Source organism: Drosophila albomicans, chromosome 4 (genome assembly GCF_009650485.2).
Source record: "Drosophila albomicans strain 15112-1751.03 chromosome 4, ASM965048v2, whole genome shotgun sequence".
Taxonomy (NCBI): Eukaryota; Metazoa; Arthropoda; class Insecta; order Diptera; family Drosophilidae; genus Drosophila; species Drosophila albomicans.
The window spans coordinates 1,346,929-1,371,182 of record NC_047630.2 but is presented as its reverse complement, the minus strand read 5'-3'; the positions used below and the strand labels follow the sequence as shown (position 1 = coordinate 1,371,182).

At 34.9% G+C, this 24,254-nt stretch overlaps 1 protein-coding gene across 11 annotated transcripts; it reads right to left on the bottom strand.

Moving 5' to 3' along the window:
- Positions 1-695: 695 nt before the first annotated feature.
- On the bottom strand, positions 696-23,946 carry LOC117573148 (homeobox protein 5). Of its 11 annotated transcripts, none has more exons than XM_052006228.1 (10): positions 23,177-23,946; positions 20,650-21,678; positions 17,346-17,447; positions 9,699-9,999; positions 4,313-4,497; positions 3,876-4,011; positions 3,347-3,649; positions 3,000-3,067; positions 2,230-2,844; positions 696-1,398 (listed from the first exon to the last, which is right to left on the bottom strand). In XM_052006228.1, the coding sequence occupies exons 2-10, from the start codon at positions 21,478-21,480 to the stop codon at positions 700-702; spliced, it is 3,240 nt and encodes a 1,079-aa protein (XP_051862188.1). In that variant the 5' UTR covers positions 21,481-21,678; positions 23,177-23,946; the 3' UTR covers positions 696-699. The 11 variants fall into 11 exon arrangements, with proteins under 11 accessions (XP_051862188.1, XP_034111982.1, XP_051862189.1 ...); XM_034256091.2 differs by having other exon boundaries at positions 3,876-4,008; XM_052006229.1 differs by having other exon boundaries at positions 17,370-17,447.
- Between the last annotated feature and the right edge of the window lie 308 nt (positions 23,947-24,254).

Here is a 24,254-nt window from a genome sequence, read left to right as displayed (position 1 = left end):
TATATAAATATCAATATAAATACTGATGTAATACTTGTATACAGAAAGATATTTAGTAATTAACCTTTAAGTACAATTGTACACGAATTAGTGGAGCTTAATCAAACCAGATCTTAAAATGATTTGACATAACATCGTCAGCTTTATGATTTTGATTTTAAAGTTCTCATAAAATATTCATGATGATATCAATAAATTATAACTTTCCAACTTATATGGCAATTACTTTTAATGCTATACAAGTTCACAATTTGAAATGTTAATATGTGTACTATATAACTGAGTCTACTGGGACATTTAGGATAGCAGATCAGTCAGATAGTTGATGCCATTACATATATGCATTATTTTAAATAAATACTCAAAACAATGGTATGCGCTTGCTTATTTTAGAAACCAAATCATCTGTGGCTAAGAGTTATGAATTTAAATAATATAGTCTGAAGACATTTAAAAGCCATTTATGTATATGTAGAAGTAGTGTGCGGTGTTTTGATATCTCCGTCAATGTCAATCTTTATGCTTTCATTTTAAATCGGTAACTCAATATAGGTAGGAATTTATAGATCGATGAAGTTCGTTGTACTGGGTGCTGCCTATATGAGTGAACTCGGTATTGTAGTAATGGTACTTAGTATCCCGTCACCATACCAACGAATATATTTTTGGTTTATGATGCCTTTTTTAAATGCAATGACTTCATGAGTTTGATTGATTCTGTTGCGGTTGGACTTCTTGTAATGCGTTCGCGCTCGCTGTCTGTATATCTCCATTGACTTGACGTTGTTGGTGGTGGTGTGACAATGTTTCATTTTTAACAACGATTGGAACTGAGGAACTGGTGATATTTGGCGCTGTAGAGTTTACATTGGTTGCTGCCACTGAAGCGGCTGCTAGGCGAAAAGCCGCTTCTGTGTGGGATCGCAAAATCGCCTCGGCTTGCTGATGCATTCTTAGTGTGGTTTCCGGGTTATGGCTGTGGCTGTGGCTATGCTGGTGATGGTGCTGGGGATGATGATGTGGTGGTCCCTGAAGCGAAGAAGCCTGTGCAAAATTCGTGGATTGAAGTTGATGATGATGTAATGGCTCCAATTGATGCATTCCACCAAGACCAGAATCCAGAGAGTTGCGCATCATACTTATCATTACTGATGAGGTGTTGTCAGCTTGAATTTGCAAACTAGGTACATTAATCGTGGGTGAACGCTGATTGTTATTACTAGCTCCGGTACCGGATGTGCTACCAGGCTGCGTCTGTTGTTGGCCACCATGTGGCGACAACAGCTGAGGCAAATGAGGTATTTGGTGTTGGTTTTGATGTTGATGTTGATGATGATGTTGGTGTGGAGCCTGCTGTTGCTGATTTGGCTGTTGCCGCTGTATTTGTTGATCTGCGTGCTATAAAATAAATAAAATGTTTTGAAATTTACAAATAAAAATTCCATAAGTTATTAAATTTAAACTTAATTTATTCGTTTCTTATGCCACATGGTCTATCCTTTTTATACCCGCTACCCATAGGGTAGAAGGGTATTATCACTTTGTGCCGACAGGAAATGTATGTTACAGGTAGAAGAAGGCATCTCCGACCCTATGAAGTATATAACGCAAAAAACGCTTTGGCTGACAATCTGGTATATTGTGCAGTCTATGGTATATTTTAAATGCGGTACTATACCGATATACCATTTGCCATATCTTTAGTATTTTGTAATATTTTTGTATATTTTGAGAATAATATCGCAATATTTTGCTTTTATTCAAAATAGGTAGCGAGTATCTCAAAGTCGAGGGCGCTCGACTGTAGCTGTCTTACTTGTTGTTCCTAATCTGTTGGGCTGGTGATACACGATGTAGTCGAGTTCACCTTTCTGTACGTACGCATATTTATAAAAGAGAGATTTACATTTTTATTGCTAAATAAAGTTGTTTTACTAATTTATTGGACAATTTGGTATATATTGTACTACTTTGTATATTTTTAATGTAATGGTATATTGTTATATCAAATATACGTTTTGGTATATTCATTTTGATTATTTTAAATACAATGTCTCACGGTTGAGTTTCAGCTTGTAGTCTAAAGCCGGGTCTAAAGCTGCAGATACAGTGCCTGATTGTTGTTGAAATTTTTTTTGAAAAGCTAGCTCATACTATATTACAGATGTCTGGTTAATGCTCCAAATAGTAATAACTCAGAGACTTGCCTACTTGAATAAGTTATTTTACCTGTTGCGTATGTGGATTTACAGTATTGTTCATTCGCATGGCGGCGGCTAGATTAACAACTGCCGCCTGGACAACCGCACTGCCCGAGTTAGCAGTGACAACGGCATCAATGGAGTCCTCTTGAGAGCGTGAACCATGAGACGAGGCAGCGACAGCTGCTGCGGCGGCTGAAGCAGCTGCCATTAGAGACATTCGATTTGCATGCAGCTGCTCGGCATGCTCCATGCTAAACTGATTTGAATTGGGCAAATGAAGCTCGCTTAAGTTCAAATTGATTTTACTTGAGTTGCAGTTGTTGTTGGTATTATTGTTGTTCACGCTATTATTGTTATTGTTTAGATTAGTCATGTTGTTGTTGTGATTGTTGTTTTCATTCTCACTCAAACCCTGATCCCCGTCTTGTTCCTGATCGGATGCAGACGATGAGGACAATCGCCCATTCGACGAACACTCTGAATTCGCCGAAGGCGATGGGCATAATGAGTTCGAGCCACCAGCTCCAGATAAACCAATTCCAATCGATGGCAACATGCTCGCCGTTTCCCGAATCCCGGCTGAAGTCAACGAAGCTGCCAATAGAGAATCGCGTTCTCGTTGTTCTGCTGCCGCTCGCGACTAAAATGGTAAATAATAAAAAAGATAGTAGTCAGCTTGTAAATATATTTGTTTATACAAACTGCAAGTTTCGATAACAACAGAGAGAGACTCATATGTACAAAGACTCGCATAGGTAAAATATTTTTAGATGTATTTTTGTTCTTAGTACTTACCAAAACATATTGAGCAGCAAACTGATGTTTGGGATCCATGCGCATATGGTCCATATGGGTAAGAAGTCCTGGAAAGCGGAACCATTTTTGTAATGATTTTTTGTTTGTAACTTAGTGTCATAAGATTTATGTTTAATAAACGAATACAAAATAAATAATTCAACCATTCAATTTGACGAATTGGTAAAAAATCTTTTTTAACATTCAACTTCACTGTAAACTGGAAAGCCCCTATTTAATTTAATTAATTATTATTTTTATTAGTGCAACTGTAGTTTATAGACTTTTCTTAATCGAGTTGTTCGGAAAAATTTGGTTTCACTGTTACTTGGATACTCGATGCTCACCGTTCTCGTTTGTGAAGACGGCCTGACAGACAGAACATGGCCACATTCGAAGACTATTAGTAAGTTGTGCGGTCTCGGCATGACAGGCCAAATGTTTCCGTAAGGATCCTTCGTTTACATAGTGCTTGCCACATACGGGGCACGGATGATTCGCGGTTCTCCGTTTGCCCAGATAACTTTCATGCAGACTTGGTGTCGATGGTAGGCCACAATTCAATTCAGAGGTGCATTGAGAGGCGAGCGCATTTGGACCAGCGCAAACATTGCCATTCGCACCTTGGGATCCATTGTTACATTGACCAGCTACAAATGATGATAAACGAAATTTATTAATTTAACCTCTCCGAAATGAATGCACTTGCAGCCCCAGTTGGCTTCTGGGTTGTTTGCAGCGCAGTTACGAAATGCACTTAGTCTTTTCAGCTGTTCGTGAACGGGTTCCAATCGGAATGGCTGTGGAAAGTATACCACATTCGCTCCGACAACAGAAAATCAGACCTTAAAGAATTAGCTATTTCTGAAAACTTACATGACTCATTTGGCGGTGGTGTTTTTTCTTTGTGAACAAGTTTCATGTGATCCATTAAAGCCTCGGTGCCAAGGAAGAGTTTATGACAAATGGGACAAGATGTGGCATTCGGACCACCGATCAATGCTGCATGCTGCTGCAAGACACCAAGATGCAGCTGTAGCTCCTGATAAATTTCACAGCATTGATCATGATGTAATGCACGATTCCATTGCATTGCAGTGAGTGCGCAATAAAAACGATAGCGAATGATGAACGATGAGTATTTGACCAGCAACCAGAAACACAAAAAGGAATACAATGCTACATTTGAGATGAATGTGATTGGTTGGTGTCGATATTGTAATTGCTATTTCGAGTTTATTGTTGCATTTTTGAGTGTTTGATAATAAGTGTTTTTTTGATACCCGGTAACAATAAAATAAATTTTCACCCACCTTGGAAGTGTGCGTTCGCAGGCTTGATTCTGTTGCGAATCCTTTGCCACATATATTGCAGTGAAATGGACGATTCTTAGCGCGTTCTACCTGGGCATCGTGATTTCGCAGATGTTGTTGTAGATTTGAGAGCTGTATGAAAGCTCGACCACAATCAGGCAAGTGGCACTTGTATGGGCGCTCCCCTGCAAGCAATATAATATATATGATTACGTCGATATCACTGGATAATGGAAAAAAGGTTTATTTAAGACAATCCGTTTTCCTTTTCATGTAATTAAATTACCAAGTCACTCACTGGTTAACAGAAATTTAAGTCTCAGCTTAGGCACACTATTTAATATAATTATATCATACAGGAGTTTGCGATTATAATGTTTAACAAATATGTACATAATCTACGCAATATTTATATTAGGTTGTTTGGTAATGACATACCGGTTTTTACATTCAAATTTCGCGCTTCGCTTGTGAAGTCAAATATAATGCTATATATCGTTTGAACTTCACGTTAAACAATTACAATTGAAATGGAGTTCCCAAACGCAGAAACTCGGGCAATTTTGAAATTTTATTTCGCACAGGAAAAAACTGCTGCGGTATCTCGCAGACAGATTATTGCTGTCTTAGGAGATAACAAACTTTCGATTCAAACCGATGAACAGTGGTTTAGGCGATTCCGAAGTGACAATTTTGATACCGAAACACCCACGCTTTCCGGACGACCAGTTGATACGGATAAAATCATGGAAATAGTGGATCGAGATCGTCATGTGACTATTAGAACCCTCGCAGAGGAGCTGCAACTAAGCACGGAAACCGTCCAAAGGCATTTAAAGTTGAAAAATTTAACAAAAAAGCTCGGTGTATGGGTGCCTCATGAGTTATCCCAAAAAAATCTTTTCGACCGTGTATCAATCTGCGAATCTTTGTTGCACCGTAATAAACTCGACTCATTTCTGGATCGGTTAATGACTGCTGATGAAAAATGGATCACATATGACAACATAAAGCGTAAAAGATCCTGGTCGAAGCACGGTGAGTCGTCTCAAACGGTGGCAAAGCTAGGACTGACGGCTCAGCAGGTGTTGCTGAGTGTATGGTGGGATATCAGAAGAATTATCCATTATGAAGTGTTGCCCTATGGCCAAACCATCAATTCTGACCTCTACTGTGAACAACTGGAGCGATTGAAGATTGCACTTGAACAGAAGCGGCCAGCCATGGTGAATCGTAAGGGCGTTGTGTTCCATCATGACATCGCCAGGCCCCATTCATCTTTGGTGACGCGTCACAAGCTACGGGAGCTTGGTTGGGAAGTGTTAATGCATCCACCTTATAGACCGGACATTGCCCCAAGCTATTACCATCTGTTTTTGACCATGTAAAATTTTTTCGATGGACAAAAATTGAGTTCAAGGGAGGATTGTGAAAATCGAATCGCCGAGTTTTTGCCAGTAGGGACAAGGACTTCTTTAGGAGAGGCATATACAAGTTACCATCAAAATGGCAGAAAATCGTCGAAGAGAACGGTACATATAGCACTTAAATAGGACAATGCTAACTATGTTAAAATCGTCGTCAAAAATCAATAAAAAACCGGTATGTCATTACCAAACAACCTAATATATGTTTGTACCAGCTACATAAAGTAATAACTAAAATATTGACAATTCCTGAAAATGTGGTTGCAATCAGATTTTAGAATTTATTTTTATGGCAAAAAACGCAAAGCGCAACGGGTCTTATTTTATTTGACTGACATTCTGGTATATTTTTTATTGTTATACCATATTAATTTTAGTAATTTTCGGTACATTAATTCGGTATATTTTTAGAATTGTAGCTAACTTACTTGTTTATTTATTTATGTAACAATACTGTAGTAAATGTTATAAATTAAGAGATGGACGCATCTGTGTCATAGAAAAACTAGATACCTAAGTAGCACAATTACGCGTTTTAGATTTAGCTTATACAATTAATTTTATTTGAATGCGCAATTAAATGAAAAAGTGAAAGGTCAGTGACGTATATATACTCACTTTGTCGGACGCGCGGTTGTTCTTTATTTGGGATGAGAGATGCAGAAGTAGTCAAAGGACTAAACCGTTTAACCGTTTAAGCTACTTACAGTCACTTTGCATCAGAAAATGCAAATAAATAGTTACAAACTGTTGTCTCTGAGAGGATGGGAAAGGGGTACGGCTCCGAATACCCCATTTACACTGTGGCGGCATAAGCAATGGCAAAGCACTTCGCACCTTACAACATTTATTTTGGTTGACACTTTAAAGCGTCTTAAATGCGAAGAGTACGTGCTATGCTAAGAAATTTCGTGATGGCACCCGTTAGTGCTCTTGTTACAGCAAGCACTGTAGCACTGACGTGTACCAGCCTGTGGCCGGGTTTGCTTAATGACCTCTCCATTATCTGAGTTGTTCGTTGCCCCATTTAGAATCTTAGAAATCGTTTGCGCCAGCCTTTATCCTTTACACAGTCTAATTACTCAATCCAAAACAAGGTAAACGAAATCGAAACCCATTTTTATTCCCGTACCTAAAGAGATAGAAATGACAGCCAGTTTCGCGCTACCACAATCCGTGAAGTTGGAAGTGAAGCTCGCTTAAGTTTGGCAGGATACCATTCAGCATTACTGCCTGCTGGTAAAAGAAACTGGTTTTTAATTAAATCCCATTTCATTTCGTTTTGAGGAAATTATGCAAAGAAAATAAATAAATGAGTGAGAAGTCCAAGTAACAAAAATATTTAGGATGACTGAAAAATTGCAATCAGGTGTGAATATAATTTGCTTGAAATAAGCGGAAAGACGCAAAAAAAAAAATCCGAACAAAATATAATACAAATTATATTCAATGCAGCTAATGACACTGAATAATTTTCGACAGAAAGACGGCCATCCCTTTACATTTGATTTCTTCCCAAATATATGACACTGGTCAAAATAAATGTGCATAAACACATAAATGACTATGATCCGGAATAAGTCAATTTCAGCCGTAGACAGATTTAACAGATACTTATAGATTTAATATTTAATTTATATTTAACATTTAATTTATATACATATATACACAATATTCTTCTCTTCATATAAGTATAGCGGATAACTCACAGTATACCACACTACTGTATACTTTTTATAGTTAGTATTTTATTAATAAATACACATATAACTGCATTTTACGTGTATACATAAATTACAATGTAAGCTTCCGATTTTTTTGGCAGTGTATTTCCCCTTGTATTTGTATTGTCCTATGGGTATTTAATACTACTACTCTCAAAACAAAAAAAAAAAAAACAAGAAAGTTACAGTCGAGTGTGCTCGACTGTGAGATACCCGCTACCCATTTTGAATAAAAGCTAAATATTGCAGTAGTTTTTTCAAAATATGCCAAAAATACTAAAAATATACCAAATTGTATATTTGGTATATCGATAGATTACCACTTTCAAAATATACCATAGACGGCACAATGTACCAGATTGTCGGCCAAAGCAACTAAGAACCCTAGTAAGTAGGCGTTTTTGCCCATACAAAAGTATTTCTTTAATACCCACAGACAGACGGACATAGCTAGATCTTCTTGGTGATTGATGCTGATCAAGAATACATATACTTTATAGGGTCGGAGATGCCTCCATCTACCTGTTACATACATTTCCTGCCGGCACAAAGTTATAATACCCTTCTACCCTATGGGTAGCGGGTATAAAAACTTAAAATGTCACAGCTGGTGGGGACTCTGAATGTCGCGACGAAAAGCACTCAAAGTTTATTTAATTACCATTGCAATTTTGCCGTTTTACCATTAAGCATTGGCCACTCAGTCTTACGAAAGAAATAAACGGTCTTTAGATTTCACCAAGTACATACATAGTTGTTACAGACGATATTGGAAAAAAAAAATTGATATGCAAAAGAGATCAGACTAACTTTGTACCTACAGGAAACATTTGTAACATACACAAGGAGCCTCCAACCCTATGAAGTATATATTCTTGATCACCATCAAAAGTCGAGTCGATATAGACATATCTGTCTGTCTTCCTATCCGTAAACATTGTAACTCAGAGACTATTAAAGATAGATCATTAATTTTGTTATTGTTGCTCACAAATCACGCAATTCTCAAAAATCGAGGAGCAATCGCAATTTGAAGACTAAAGTTGTGATTTTTGTTATATACAAGGCTTCTAAACTTCTACAATTTTTATCTAATCGCAAAAAATTTTCAGGAATTATAATTATTGTAGTTATTTTTGTATGTACCGAAAATCGACTCTAGGTTCAATATTTTTCTCTTAATTTGCGGGGCGGAAGTGGGAATTGAAATTTGAAAGTGGATAGTGATTTAAAATGCAAAATCTATATTGTCCAAAGAAAATAACTTTTTGAGTTATTCGTTTAATTTCCAACTTGTTAGCTCAAATATCATAATGTGTTGGAATTTTTCTGACATTTAATGAGACTCACTTAAAATGAAGAAGCTTATGCAATATTCTTGTGTGAAACTAAATGACAATCACAAAAAATAATGACATTTGCAGCAAAAATTATATGAATATGAAGAAACTTTTAATACCCGCTACCCATACGGTAGAAGGGTATTATAACATTGTGCCGGCAGGAAATGCATGTAACATGGAGAAGGAGGCACCTCCGACCCTATAAAGTATATATATGTATTCTTGATCAGAGTCAACAGCCGAGACGATCTAGCCATGTTCGTCTGTCCGTATGAACACCTAGATCTCAGAGACTATAAGAAATAGATCTATAATTTTTATGTTTGCACGCAGATCAAGTTTTGTTTAAAATTTTTGCCCCGCCCACTTCCGCCCCCGCAAATCAACAAAAATCGAATAACAAGAGTAATTTTAAAGCTAGAGTCGCGAATTTTGGTTGGGATTGTCGAAGTTATTAAAGACGTCTGTTGAAGCTGATCAAGAATACATATATATACTTTATAGGTTTGGAGATGCCTCCTTCTACCTGTTACCGGCACAAAGTGTAAAAATCATATTTGGTGAAACGATAATGATATATCAATATACTAGATTAAAATAATTTCTTGTCAGTTATTGGTTGTCTCTTAAGCGTGTAAATTTTAAAAAAATCGGTAGCAATTAATTTAATTTTTGTTGTTAGTGACTATATAACCGATTTCGATCAAAGCTAAATTTCATACAAAAAAAAAAAACGAATACCAATTTGACCAATTTCTGTAAAAGAAAATGCTTGTTTACAAATGGTAATGGTGGTGTCGGTAATATTAACATATGGTAGTGGTTGTGACACTTGTGAGGTGTGCAACATTTTTTAAGTTGTATAATAATACTTGGGAACATAGGAACATACCGGTATGAAGCCGCGTGTGCTGCTGGACATGGGATAGCTGCTTAAATCTACGATCACAGTAGGAGCATTTGTAGGGCTTTTCACCGGTGTGGACGCGTATATGTTGTACCAATTGATGGTTACTGGAGAAGCTTTTCATGCACTGCTGACATTGATGTGGCTTTGTTTCAGTTCCCAATCCGGATGCACTGGTGCTGCTGCCCATGTTGGCCGCCGAATTGGTAGCAACCCCTTGTGCCCCAAGGCCGACACGAGGAATTTGCTGTTGGATCTGCTGCATGGCGCTCTTGTGCATGAAAAGCTGAAAAAAATTTATGGAACGAAAGAAGAAGAAATCGGTAATCGGTTATGAAAACAATCTAGTCCCTGTCCTTCAACGGTCGAAAACTTTTACCCGAATCGGAATTTACGAAGTATGCTAAAAAATTGCACCATGAAGCTGTTTACATATGTGTCTAAAATAAATTCTTAGCTCCAGGTGAGAAGTAGTTGGGGTAATTTAAGAAAATTGTTTTATTAAACCTTTACACCATTACTTAAGAATTGATTTTAGACACATGCATTAATGGTGAAATTTTCCTTTCAACCATATATAATTATAATTCCGAAATTGGACGTCGCTTTGTGCGACCAAAAATGTATCCGACCTAATGTACATACATATGTGGTTCACCCTACTTCTACTTTGTCCTATATAATTCAATGTATGTGTAAATCTGGATCAAATTGAAGTATATATAAGCAAGCACGTTCAGCAGTCATACTAGCAAAATTAAATTGAACCATTCGACTTAAAATAGATTGAAAAGAAACCGTTTTACATAAATACAAAGGTATTAATGTTTGTATTTATGATTGAATAGTATTTAAATCATAATTATCTACACAGAAAATATAAACTTGATGCAGAGTAATTACGAAAAGGTTTTTCTTCGATTCTGTCTTAGCTTATTTTGATAACTGAAATGCTAAAGCCATTTGCCACAATTATATGTTTTATTTTACATATTCGTTCTTAACGATGACTTTTACTCACATTTTTTTTAAATTTTTATAAAAATGTGTACCGTTGCATGTTGTACAAGACGAAAACAAGTCAGCAAAACAATTACGATTCAACATTTTTGTCTTGTTTTTTAATATACATGTGTACATGCTAATTTTTTTTATAAAATTTTTACTATAACATTGTTGTTGTGCGGAAATTGGGATTATCGGTAAGACTAAATAAAAAAAACGAATAAAGATGTGGCCTTAAGCTTTTGCTGATTTTAATGAATTTCAAAAAGTATCAAGCAAAACAAAAATATAACAAAAACAAGTAAGAAAGTTACAGTCGAGTGTACTCGACTGTGAGATATCCGCTACCCATTTTGAATAAAAGAAATGTATTTTGCGGTATTTTTCTCAAAAAAAAAACCGAATATACTGCAAAAATACTAAAACAAGTAAGAAAGCTACAGTGTACTCGACTGTGAGATACCCGCTACCCATTTTGAATAAAAGCAAAATATTGCGGAATTTTTTCAAAATATACCAAAAACCAAAAAATGCTAAAAAAAAAAACAAGTAAGAAAGCTACAGTCGAGTGTACTCGACTGTGAGATACCCGCTACCCATTTTGAATAAAAGAAATGTATTTTGCGGAATTTTTCTCAAAAAAAAAAATACCGAATATACTGCAAAAATACTAAAACAAGTAAGAAAGCTATAGTCGAGTGTACTCGACTGTGAGATGCCCGCTACCCATTTTGAATAAAAGAAATGTATTTTGCGGAATTTTTTTTTCAAAAAATACCGAATATACTGCAAAAATACTAAAAATATATCAAATGGTGTATTTGATATATCGATATAGTACCGCATTCAAAATATACCATAGACGGTACAATTGTCAGCCAAAGCAACTAAGAACCCTAGTAAGTAGGTGTTTTGCCCATACAAAAGTATTTCTTTAATAACTTCGACAATTTCTATCTGATCGCAACCAAATTTTCAGGAATCATAATAACTATAGTAGTTATTGTATATACTAAAATTCTACTCTAGCTTTAAAATTACGCTTGTTATTCGATTTTTTAGATTTGTGGGGGCGGAAGTGGGCGTTATAGCTCAATCTCTTATAGTCTCTGAGATCCAGTGTTTCATACGGACGGACAGACGGACATGGCAAGATCGTCTCGGCTGTTGACGCTGATCAAGAATATATATACTTTATAGGGTCGGAGATGCCTTCTTCTACCTGTTACATACATTTCCTGTCGGCACAAAGTTATAATACCCTTCTACCCTATGGGTAGCGGGTATAACAATTAGCTTAAGTAAAATGTTTTTATCTGCATACATGTATGAACCAAAATTAAATGTTGGAAAAAACCTTCATTCTCCAATTGAAGGTCATAGTAGACTCTATAAACTATATATAATAATTATAATTAATATTTACTCTGCATAAGCTAAATTGGTAAGTCCTATTCTCAAATAATGATTGATTATAGATATGCGGCTTGTTCAATATGCGACAGCAAATCATATCGGAAGCATCGGACGATTATTAAATAATTCCAATATTTCCATATAGGAAATATTTGAAAATGTTTTTTTGACAACTACTGCAAAAAAAAGTTAATTCTAAAACCGCCCAACATGAATTTGTTAGAAAAAACTCAATGAAACTAATTTCTTGTTTGCCCAATTTTAATGATTTATCTCATTGATAAATGAATTAATTCTATTGAAATGTTTATAAGCAATACCCTCTACCCAATAAAAAAAAATTAAAACAATGCTATATTTGAAAAAAAACCATGTATATTAAAAAAGCTAAAAATATAGTAAAACCATATATTTTATGTCGATAACTGCTACATTTAAAACATACAATTCAATACATATTATAAGATATTGTCAACCAAAGCAATTAATATCCGACAGCGGCAGTCCTTTTTAACCATCTAATATTAATTCCTAAACAACTTTTAAGTTTTTTTCTGACCGGCCACTGTTTGGCGATATTATTATTATAGTAGAAATCGATCAAAATAAAGGGGATAAGATAGGCACTTTCCTAATTTTAATCGGAGCTTTGGAGATTAGACACTGTCATTTGCTTGCGGAAAGATTGAATAATTTTCAATATTTTTATACCCGCTACCCATAGGGTAGAAAGGTATTATAACTTTGTATCGGCAGGAAATGTATGTAACAGGTAGAAGGAGGCATCTGAGACCCTATAAAGTATATATATTCTTGATCAGTATCAACAGCCGAGACGATCTAGCCATGTCCGTATTATCTGGATCTCAAAGACTACAAGAGATACAGATATATTTTTTTCGATAGCATTTTTTATGTTTGCACGCAAATCAAGTTTGTTTCAAATTTTCACCACGCCCACTTCCGCCCCCGCAAATCAACAAAATTTGAATAACAACCGTAATTTTAAAGCTAGAGTCGCTAATTTTGGTATATACAATAATAACTATAGTAATTGTGATTCCTGACTTGGTAGCGATTAGATACAAATTGTCGAAGTTATTAAAGAAATTCTTTTGTATGGACAAAAAAGCCTACTTACTAGGGGTCTGAGTTGCTTTGGCTGACAATCTGGTATATTGTGCCGCCTATTATTGGAATAGTTTCGGTATATTTTGAGAATAATACCGCAATATTTTGCTTTTACTCAAAATGGGTAGCAGATATTTCAAAGTCGAGTACACTCGACTGTAAATTTCTTACTTGTTCATATTTGAGGGTTTCTCCAAATGTTGTTATATTTAGTACACATAAACATATAAATTAAAGCCTGCTAAAACATTTAAAAATTTAAAAACGGCTTTCACACCCTTTTCTAAAGTCATAATGTACTTTTTAATATTAATCAGCTTAAACTGATTTTTTGATACATTTTTTAATTATTTTTTAAAAAAGAATCAATTCAAAAGGTGAGGGCTTTAAATTAAATACTAGATTGTCATCCAAAGTAACTCTGATCCGATTGCAGAAGGAGTTTTTGCCATACAAAAGTATTTCTTAAATAACTTATATCCGATTACATCCAAAGTTTCAGAAATCATAAATATTTTAGTTATTATTGTATAATCTAACAAGTACTGTACATATAAATAAATAGCAATAAGCGATAGAGAGAAATGGGAATAAAAGTGTAAGTACGACTAAAGTTGAATATCGTGGATGACAATGACCATGCGAAGCAGGTAGAAAGTGGAAACTAGTATATCGAGACGAAAGGGGCCAGTCACAGGCGGAACTCAGTCAGGCCGCGAGCGGTTTCGGTGTTCTCTGGTTGGCTAGTACCTTGGTCCACAAAACAGTTTTGTTTGCACTATCGCCGATTCGCTATGGCTTTTCGTTATTTTACCGAGGCTCGACTGACTCTGTATTGTGTGTTCTATGCTGCAGACTGCAGTGCACTTTTTATTCATTTGGCTGGCACAGGGTGTTACCCGCCTTTTGAATTTCCCTACTACTATTTTTTTGACGCATCACCATAACTACAGGCTGCATTCGCTGTCCACCGTTCACAGGCCACCTACACAGCTGACCAACGACGGTGCTGCGAATTGCCCAGCAAATGAGATTGCTATAATGCCACCGTTATGGGTGGAAGAGCTCTGCATTTGTTTGAATTTGTGTCGTTGTGTATGGGTTTGCAAGTATGTGTTAGTGAGTGTGCGAGAGTATGTGTGTAGGGGTAAAAGAAAATGTAAATGAGTGTGAATGAGTGGAGAGCTGGACAATACATAGTTGTTGCTTGAGGGGAAATAAAGTATGTTGACGACTTCAGGGGTAAATTATAGAGCCTCACAATGTTAAGCAAGCATTGCAAGTATAGATTGTGGTGTTTGTGCTTCACTTTCTTGCACTTCAAACTAATATAAGTTAGTATATATATAGTAAGTTATATATGTATGTATATACCTGCATTATTGAAAACATCACCAATATTTCTACATTTTTTGTTGATCATATTGTATAATAATAATAAATAATATTCTAAGAACTAATATATATATATATGTATATTTTTTTATTTCGCTATTTAATAAAAGTTAAATTGGGATGGTTTTACTACAATATATAAGCGCTTTTTAGTGTCACAATGTGAAAGCATGTTTGAAAGTGGTGTTATTTTTAAATTGTGCAGCTTATATATATCAATAAATAAATAAACCTAGTAATACTCTAAAGTAACAAAAACGAATGTTGATGAAACAATTTTAAAAGTAAAATTTGTTTCCTATATCTTTAATGTATTATTGAGTTTCTATTTATTGACAATAGTAACATCAGTTACTATCAATACTTAATATTATGGATCTATAATTTATACCTATCATCAACAAGTAAAGTACAAAGAATTTATCCTATCGTTGTAATCGAATGTGAAAAGTCTTTAAGTGTAAAAAAAAAACATTTGCGTCCAACGCTTGCACAATAGTATTTAAAAAAAAACTTTTATATATCGATTAGCGGACAAAGAATGATATTGGAGATGCCTCATTCTGCGTGTCTCATTCATGGGATGTTGGAACTTAGGATGAATAAACATCTCCCCCAAAGGTGGGGTGTTTTTTCATTATGGGTGTTAGAGTATAAGAAAACACCAAGCAGGATGAACTCATGTTATTTGTATGTATTATAAGTATTATAAATTAGTGCCGGCAAGAAATGTATATTACAGACAGAAGGAGGCATCTCCGGTATAAAGTATATACCATATATTCTTGATCAAGGTTAACAGCCGAGAAGCTGTAGCCGTGTACGTCTGTCCGTATGAACACGTAGATCTCAAAGATTATAAGGGACAACATTTGTTATATTTGCATGCAAATGAAATTTGTTTAAAAAATTTACCACGCCCACTTCCGCCCCCGCAAACCGAAAAAAATTGAATAACAAGTGTAATTTTATGGCTAAAGTCGGGAATACAAACAATATTATCTATAGTTTTTCTAAATCCTGCAAATTATGTTGCAATCATACAAAAAATGTATTAAAGAAAAAGGTATGTAAGGGGAAAACGCCTACTTTCTAGGTTTTCTTTGGCTGACAATCTGATATATTTTATGTAGCACTGTTTCAATTAACCTAAAAAAGCCTTGGTATATTTTCAGTATTTTTCTGTATATTCGTTTTTTTATTCTAAATGGATATTTTATTTGATTTGGCTATCTTTAAATGATACACTTCAGTTTTCTGATTTTTCTGCGTAGATAATACCAAAAGAAATTCAAATATAATAATAAAAATGACTAAACAGATACAAAAATCAAATTAAAACATATTAATTATTGTTAAAAAATATGAAATTAACATTTATTAAAACCAAATTACTTTGTTTTACAAAGATTAGAATGTATATTATTGTTAAACTTATATTATAATTTATATGGTCGGCGTAAAAATATATCTACTAAAAGTTTCTATAAATTGGTATTATTTAATTGCACATATATGTTCCTTTGAGAAGTAAAAATAATAATAATATAAGTGGTATATGTGACTCTTTCAAAATTTAAATGGCGGGAGGAGCGGTGTCAAAATAGAAAGACAAGCTAAATATTCGTAGATGTAAAGTAATAGTTGTAATTCTTCTAGAGTGACATTTAGAATATGGTATATGCATTATCTGCATATTCCACTTAATTTCTATTGGTATTATATTACTATTGTATTGTACTTCTTTTAAAGAAATAATATACAGTAGAATCCGGTTAAAACGACTTTCAAGGAACCGACGATTTTACGTCGTTATACCCGGAGGACAAACTTATATTCAAAATGGGTAGCGGGTATCTCACAGTCGAGCACACTCGACTGTAGCTTTCTTACTTGTTTTTTATGGTTGCCATGTTCGTAATAGGTTTTAAGATAAAACAAATTAATTTTTTAATCAAAACAAAAAAATGTATAAATTTAATTCAATAGCATGGTTTTTCCATAATAAATCGTATAGCTTCATGTTCCTTAACATAAGCTAAGGCGTCAGCTAAAACTAATAGAGAGTAGTGAGAATGTAGTGCTAGGCACACAAGCAAGTTTGCCGATCACTGATAAATCCGCTGTATTTTTTTTTCGTCGCAATATCCGGTTGAATTGTGAAAAATTTCTTCGTTATAAGCGGTTTGTCGCTAAAAGCGGAGACGTACTAAGCGGAGGCCCTTTCATATATGTAAGTTTGTATGGGGACCAACCAAGCCATCGAGTTTTCGTCGCAATAACCGGACGGACACTATAAGCAGTGGCGTTATAACCGGATTCTACTGTATTATATTATGGTATTATTATGGGATACCTATTCCATTCGAATTTGTAATTAACGTAACAAATTTGCAATTTCAATAACTCGTCAGACATTCCAATGCTACAAGAGTATAATTCTAGAGGATATTTATATGGTTAAGTGTAGTCAATGCGACATTTTGAGGTGAACGCTTTAATGTGCCCAACTACGTTTATACATAAGTATTTATATGGTATATGTGTATGTACATTAGCGTGTGCCGATGTCGAGTATCCAAATTTTTATTTGTGCACAAAAGCAAGTACAATATGGCGTGTATTTGTGTGGCTGTGTATGTGGATATGAATATGGTTTTTCTTCAACGTGGAAGATTACTATACACAACGGAAGAGATGCCAACTCACTCGTTGCAGGGTTGACCAACATTCTTCAAGGGTTCGTTCACTGATTGCGGCTGCGCTGCTGGATCTGGAGAGCTGAAGCTGTAAAAATACGTAAATGAAGAATATCATAAGTTATTAGATACGTATACATATACATGTCGCATAGTAAAGACAGCTATACTCAAGAGAGCTTTATTATAAGAGATCTGTTACTCTTTTGAGAGAATACAAGAAATTCGATCGTGTATTCACAATTTTAAAAAATTCTTTAAACAGAGACACTATTGTTGTTTGTACTCGCGAGCAATTTCCTAAGATATTATTATTATAATCAGTAGTGGATTATTAATTATTTAATTAAATTAAAAAAAAAGTTTAAATATTAATATAATATTTATAAAATCCTGTGTGTCTGATTGCTTTCAACCCACATCCTATGAAAATAAAATAAAATAAATATTTCGCAAGTCGCTAAGCTAAGGGCGAATAATTTGGGAATGGGTCAAGTGTCCGATTCGATAGTTTTTTATTTATTAATGCATATGTCTATTGCTAACTATAGAAAATTATTTCAAACCTTTATATTTTTAGACAAAAAGTTCTTTGAGATTTTAGATAGTTAGTTAGGGAATAAGTCCCTCTGTGGTGAAAGGAAAATTGTCTATGTTAACTTTGGGATTTTATTAATAATATTCAATTGTCCCTTGAATAATATTCATTAATTCCAAGTTGGCTTTGCATCCCAAATAAATCCAATTGCGCATCTGTTTGAATTGTGTAAAGTCAAAGAAATATATTGAGAATGACAATGCATGAAAAGTTCTTCTAATATCTCGGTTTGTGGTATATAAGACACTTTCTTACCCTTTGCCTTTTCATTATAATTCCATTTAAATAATTAATACTAATCAACAATATGTACTCGTATCTAAGCCTTATAAAATGTGCATCCAATTCATAAAACTACTCATATTGAAGTACTACCATATGTTAGTATGATATTTAAAAATTAATATGAACAAAAATTTGACAAGGCAAAATAATGTACGACATAATTGCTACGAGAAGGAATATGCAGGAATTTTGAAGAATTTTGAATTGAAAAATCAAATTACATCGTGCTCCTTTTCACAGTCAAGTATCATTCTAATAATTTGTATTATTTCAATTTTTAGATATTTTACGATGCCGTAGATTGTCTATCGCGAAGTTTACAATAGTTATTGAACATAACAGGGGAGCCGAATTTGAATGTATGTATTATTTTTATTACGCGTCTAGAGATCGAGTTTGTTCCCCGTTTGGTATTGAATGGTATTAATATTAAATCCATTCATTCACTGGAGATAAAATTGGAAACAAAAGTAAGTTATTTATCGCATTATTAGAATGAAACTGTTTGTTTTTTTTTTTGCAAGTCACAGCATCTTGTATGTGTATATGGCTATACTACATACTTTTGCATATTTGTGTATTTGCATACAAACAACATGTGTGTGGACGAGTATGTATGTGTGTGTGAATGAAGGTTGGCGCTCGTGCTTCGAGGGCACCTGAACCGGTCACGAATATTTCCTATATTTTTACAGTTAAGCGCTTTTCGATTTCAACTTCGAACACGATTAATGTTTTTTCCCGATTATGTATAGAGCAGATAATGAAAATCACTTTTTCCGCGACAAAAAAAACACAACTATAGCGTTTTTTGTGAAATTTAGATTTTACTTGTAGTGGGACGACGCGGCAAAGTCACAACTCGACAACCTGACAGCCCGATGTCCTTTGGACTTCTGCCGGCAGACGCCTTCGCCTTATCCACAAACGGGATAGCAGTCTAAACGTCTTCTTATTTTATTCTATCGTAATTGTTAACGGCATCGTCGCCGACGCCAGCTTCTCTGCTGACTTTGTAACTAGCGCCAAATATTGCTTCTCTTTCTATTTCATCGGGAGCATCGTGTCCGTTCTATTATTGTTTTCTTTAAGAAATTATGCGCGAGTAGCATTCACGACAAAAAAATCAACTATAAAAAAGGAGAAGAAAATGAAGCTTGTGCTCTCTGTTCCTCATCAAGTGCTGCGTTCAGTCAGACCAGGGGTCTAGCAGTGGTGGTTGTGGAGGGGAGGCAGTGTAGCGTCCGACGCAAGAATAGAAATAATGATTGTCGTTGTGTGCGTATATGTATAAAACTAAACTTCGCCTCACACCCGAAACTCACAACCCACAAATTCCACCCCAGCCGTAAGTACACAGTCACGCTCACACTTATTCGTACGCGGAGACAAACATACATATGTATACACAATCACCGTATAGCCAAAGGAGGAGAAATAACGAGTGTCAACAGCACGCGAATCGTTTTGAATAGGGGTTACTTGAAAAATTAAGTAAGCTGAAAACGTTTATGCTGCTCTCTCCCTTCCATCTCTCTTTCTGTTTTTAGCTCGCTCGCTTGCACTTGCTGACTGACCATTTCTCTCTCTCTCTCTTTCTCTTTCTCTCTCTCTCTCTTTCTCTCTGTCTTTCTATCTCTTTCTTTTTTTTTCTTTGTTACATGAACACAAGCATAACATAGAAAGGAAATATAAACGAGATTGCAAAAGACTTTCTTATGACCATGCTAAAACTAAACCTAAAGAACAAGAAGCACTCATTTATTTACATACATATATGTATGTATACATGTGTAACACGCAGCTTGCTCTTGTATATGTATGTATATAAAAACAACTGGAAAGTTGTCAGCAACCTGAGAGTAACAGAAACGGGGATATTAGAAGCTTGCAATGAACCCGAATAACTTGCCTGCTGAGAACACGCTCTATTAAGGGGAAATGTGAGCTATCAGAGAACCGGATGGGAAATTTACGAGTGCTGCTTTTACTTTTACTCCTCACTTTTTCTTTCTCTCTCGCTCACTCGCTCACTCGCTTAAAAATTATACACCCCATTCAGCAAAATGTGTGCGACTCTCTTTAAGTTATTCGATTGTTTGAAACTCTAAGAGACAAGTATTTTTCTCTTGGTGACTTCAAATGAATTTTCTAATGTGTTCAAGGTCACTCAGCATACGAGTCGAACACACATATGGGAAATTTAGTGACAATCAAAATATTGTGGAACCCTGCCGATCACTAGCAGTACTTTAACAATATATTGATAATGAAAATTATTCACAAAAAGAGGCAATTTGTTAGCGCACCCTGCATCTGATGCAGATTGATGCAGAATCTACATTCTCCAATCCAGATCGTGTACTTAAAGTACTAGCTTTCTATTCATATATAAATGGAAGGTTACCTGAATCTCGTTGGCCAACTTTTCATTGCTGAACTTAATATCAGGCGTGGAACAGCCGCCAGATGGTGTAATAGAATGCTGTGGGGATTGCTGACCTTGCGACATAGCCTTATTTGCATTCGTTATTGGTGTAGTGCTGCGATCCTGTTCCTGCTTATTATGCGATTGCTGATCCACCATGTGAACAGATCCAAAGAATCCGCTGCCACTGTAAGTCTCAGATTCGGACTGTTGCTGGCGAGGATCCGACTGCTGCAGTTGTCCATGCTCATGTTTCAGCTTCACTGGCAAACTTGATACGAGATGACTGTCAATTGAATTTGTGTTGTTGCTATTGTTTTGATTATGATTATTGAGGGCCGTCGATTTAAGATGGACCGCTGCTGCGGCGGCAGCAGCTGCATTGAATAGTAAATGATGATTCGATGTTGACGTCGTTGTGACAACATCTTGTTCCGCTTCAAAATTATTTGCTTCGCTAACATAACACTGTTGCTCTACTTGATGTTGCAATTGCATTTGCTGTTGATGATGTTGCTGCTGCTGCTGCTGCTGCGGTTGATGTTGCTGCTGCAGATGGCCTGTCTGCAATTTGCTGTTCAATGGCAGGTGGTTATTATTGGTAGTCGTTGCAGTAGTCGCGGGGTCGGATTGTTGCTTTTGCTGCTGATTGCCTGACGGCTGCGTATTAGATTGTGGGTGCGTAAGTGGAAGCTGAAGCTGAAGCTGATGATGCTGTTGCTGCTGTTGATGCTGCATTGTTGATGCAGCTTGTAAGGCAAACGGCACTCGGGCCTGCTGCCAAAAATCAGCTGAATCCATTTGAAACATCCACAAAATGTGAGCTTTATTTATTTTTCAGATACTGCACATATGTACATTTTGGGGTAAGGGTTATTTTCTTTCTGCTGCTTCCTAACCAACTGATTTTCAACTTTCGCTTCCAACTGTAAATGTAACTATAGATTTTTCTTTTAATCCAAAATGATCGATTTGCTGGAGATGCGATGACAATAAATCTGAAATATCCTTTTTTTTATAGAATTGAACAATCGATATTGTTAGTTTTCAGCTTTCTCATTGGAAGGGTATTTGAGAAGAATATAGGGAACTCAAAAATGATCTAAATAACGAATGTCGACTACAAATGATATATATTCGAATTTATATTTCATTCAATTTAGATGCTACCTTATGACCATGTAAGTATTCGAGAATATTATGAACTTGTTCATTAATTTATTATTTAACATTTTTTTATGATTTGTTTTTTTTTTTTTTTATTATTTTGTATTAGACTTCTCAATTTATTTATATATTGTAATTACGAAGGTGAAATGCTCTATTATCATTATTACCTCACTCACTGTAAGAGATAAATGGAATAAATCAACAAAGTTGGTTACGTAAATTTAAAAATTTCGTTGTTATAATTAATTTTTTTTAATTATCTAATTAATTCTTCGTTTTTATGTTTATGGAAAACACACTCGATTTCAACATCTCTCATGATAGGCACGAGAATACTTCTTTTATGTTTCGCATCAACTAAGCACTATATTATCAAAGAATAATCATTTTTAAAAGTTGATCATTACATGTGAGATCTTATTAAATCGATGTATTTTTGTGCGAAAATAGAAAAACTTCAGAAAATTGCACGCGATTTCCTTCGAGAGGAGTTGTTTAGTATAATTGAGTAGCACCTTATTGTATCAGCTAAAAGGACCTGGTTGCACGCGAGCCATTGAAAAACTAATTTTGTCGCTGCCACGAAACAAGTATAAATATGACTATCGCTAAGGGTTCAGACCACATCTTCTCGCGTGCTTAGAAATAGAACTTGGCCCAAAAAGGCAAAAAGCGCCGCATCGCGTAGCATCGCGAGCTGAGCAAAGTAAGTCAAACGTCTTCGTATTGCAGCGCTCGCTCGCTCGCGCGCTCGCTTTATGCGAACCATCTTCGGGGTCAAAGCAAAACATCTTCGGGTCTCACATTTAGACGCGACTGTTCCATCTTCAGAGTCAGCGTCAGCGTCAGCGTCAACGTCACACGGACTTGGGGCTGGTTGTTGGGGCCTTCAGTACGGCATCCACGGCATCCTCTCTTAACATCAACTTGGACTGTTGCTCTTGCACAGGAACAGGAGAGTACTCCGGGCTGTTAAATGTGCACCTCTTAACTCTATCTACTCAGGAGTATTGGTGTTAGTTGAATCGCACACACAATGCTTTTGCGAAAATGAAATATACCGATACAATAAATTCCGTAATATCTCCGCAATCTATCGGATTTTGGTTGAATTTGTCATCAGTTAACAATTTACTATCTTACTGGATTTAAGATAAGACTTTTTCTTTTAATCAAAAACTACTATAAAAAGCCCTATATAGTGAAAATTATTTTACATTTTTGGTAAAAAGTAATGTAGTTTAATTTCTATACAAAATTAATATATAAGAAAAAATTAATGTAATTCCGTTTCATATATAAACCAATTCATTGATTTTATTTGTGATTTACCTACCACTGATTCGCAAACATTCCACGAGTTTCTCATTTGAAATGCTTAATCAACCGATAAGTTGTTCCATTAATGATAGTTGTTTGTAGTGGTCCACTTTGTAGTGAGTCCTCTCAGAATAATTTTAATTTCGTTACAAATTATGAATTATTGTTTATATGTAATATTATTGAAACTAATTTGAACTTAAGGCCAGCATAAGGCACACGTTGTGTTTTTTTCAATGTAATTATTTTTTTTAGTTGATAATTTTAGTTTTGATTTGCTTGTAGTTTATATATTTTTTATTTCGTTATATATGTTATGCAATTTTATATTTTGTAATATTCGAAATTTTATGTTTGTAATTTTCAGTTATTCGCTTAATGTATGACATCACAATTTGCAAATTTTATTTATGTTTAGATGTAATCCTAAAAATATCACTCAAACCTTATATATTAATTGATTTTCGTCTTTACTCTCGGATTAATTAATAATACCTAATAATATGTTGATGTTTTCCCAAGTCAAATTATATTTTTTTTTTTGCTAAATTTGCATAAGATTTTCAAGAATGTACATCAAGTTTTGTTTTCCAAATAACGTAACTTTCAGAAACGACAGCCTTCGACTTGTATCTGTTACTTATTAGGGCCAAATCACATCCACGGATTTACGACTAATAATATTTTGTATACATTTTTCATTACAGCAGTTAATGATGGATAACTATAACTACTATAATGATTCTCTTAAAATAAAATCTATATTTTTTTTTCTTAACGTTTCTTTACTGTGTGTGTGTGTGTGTGTGTATAGGGGCTAGCTAAAAGGGATATGGTATTTAAAACTGTCTGTTCCGGTGTCAGTGTGTTTGTGATAAACATAAAATAGGAGTATTTTGATGCTGGTCGCTATATGTTTTATTAAAATTCTGAAGGCTTATTAAAATAGAGGAGCTCTTTGCCAATTGTTATGTCTTATGTCTTTCATAGGAAATAAGTATAACGGTTTCGATTTTAATTATGAAGGGTCTTACATTATCAATATTATTATTACTAATATTATTGTTAGTATGATTATTTAATTTTTTATTTAT

What these genes read in the sequence shown, in the direction of transcription:
- LOC117573148 (XM_034256088.2), bottom strand. Translation starts at nt 21,480, where the DNA reads ATGTTTCAAATGGATTCAGCTGATTTTTGGCAGCAGGCCCGAGTGCCG. An exon ending in TTGCTGCTCAATATGTTTTG is followed by an intron (nt 2,845 to 2,999) that starts GTAAGTACTAAG and finishes TTACCATTTTAG; the next exon opens with TCGCGAGCGGCAGCAGAACA. An exon ending in TAAATCCACATACGCAACAG is followed by an intron (nt 1,399 to 2,229) that starts GTAAAATAACTT and finishes TTTATTTTATAG; the next exon opens with CACGCAGATCAACAAATACA.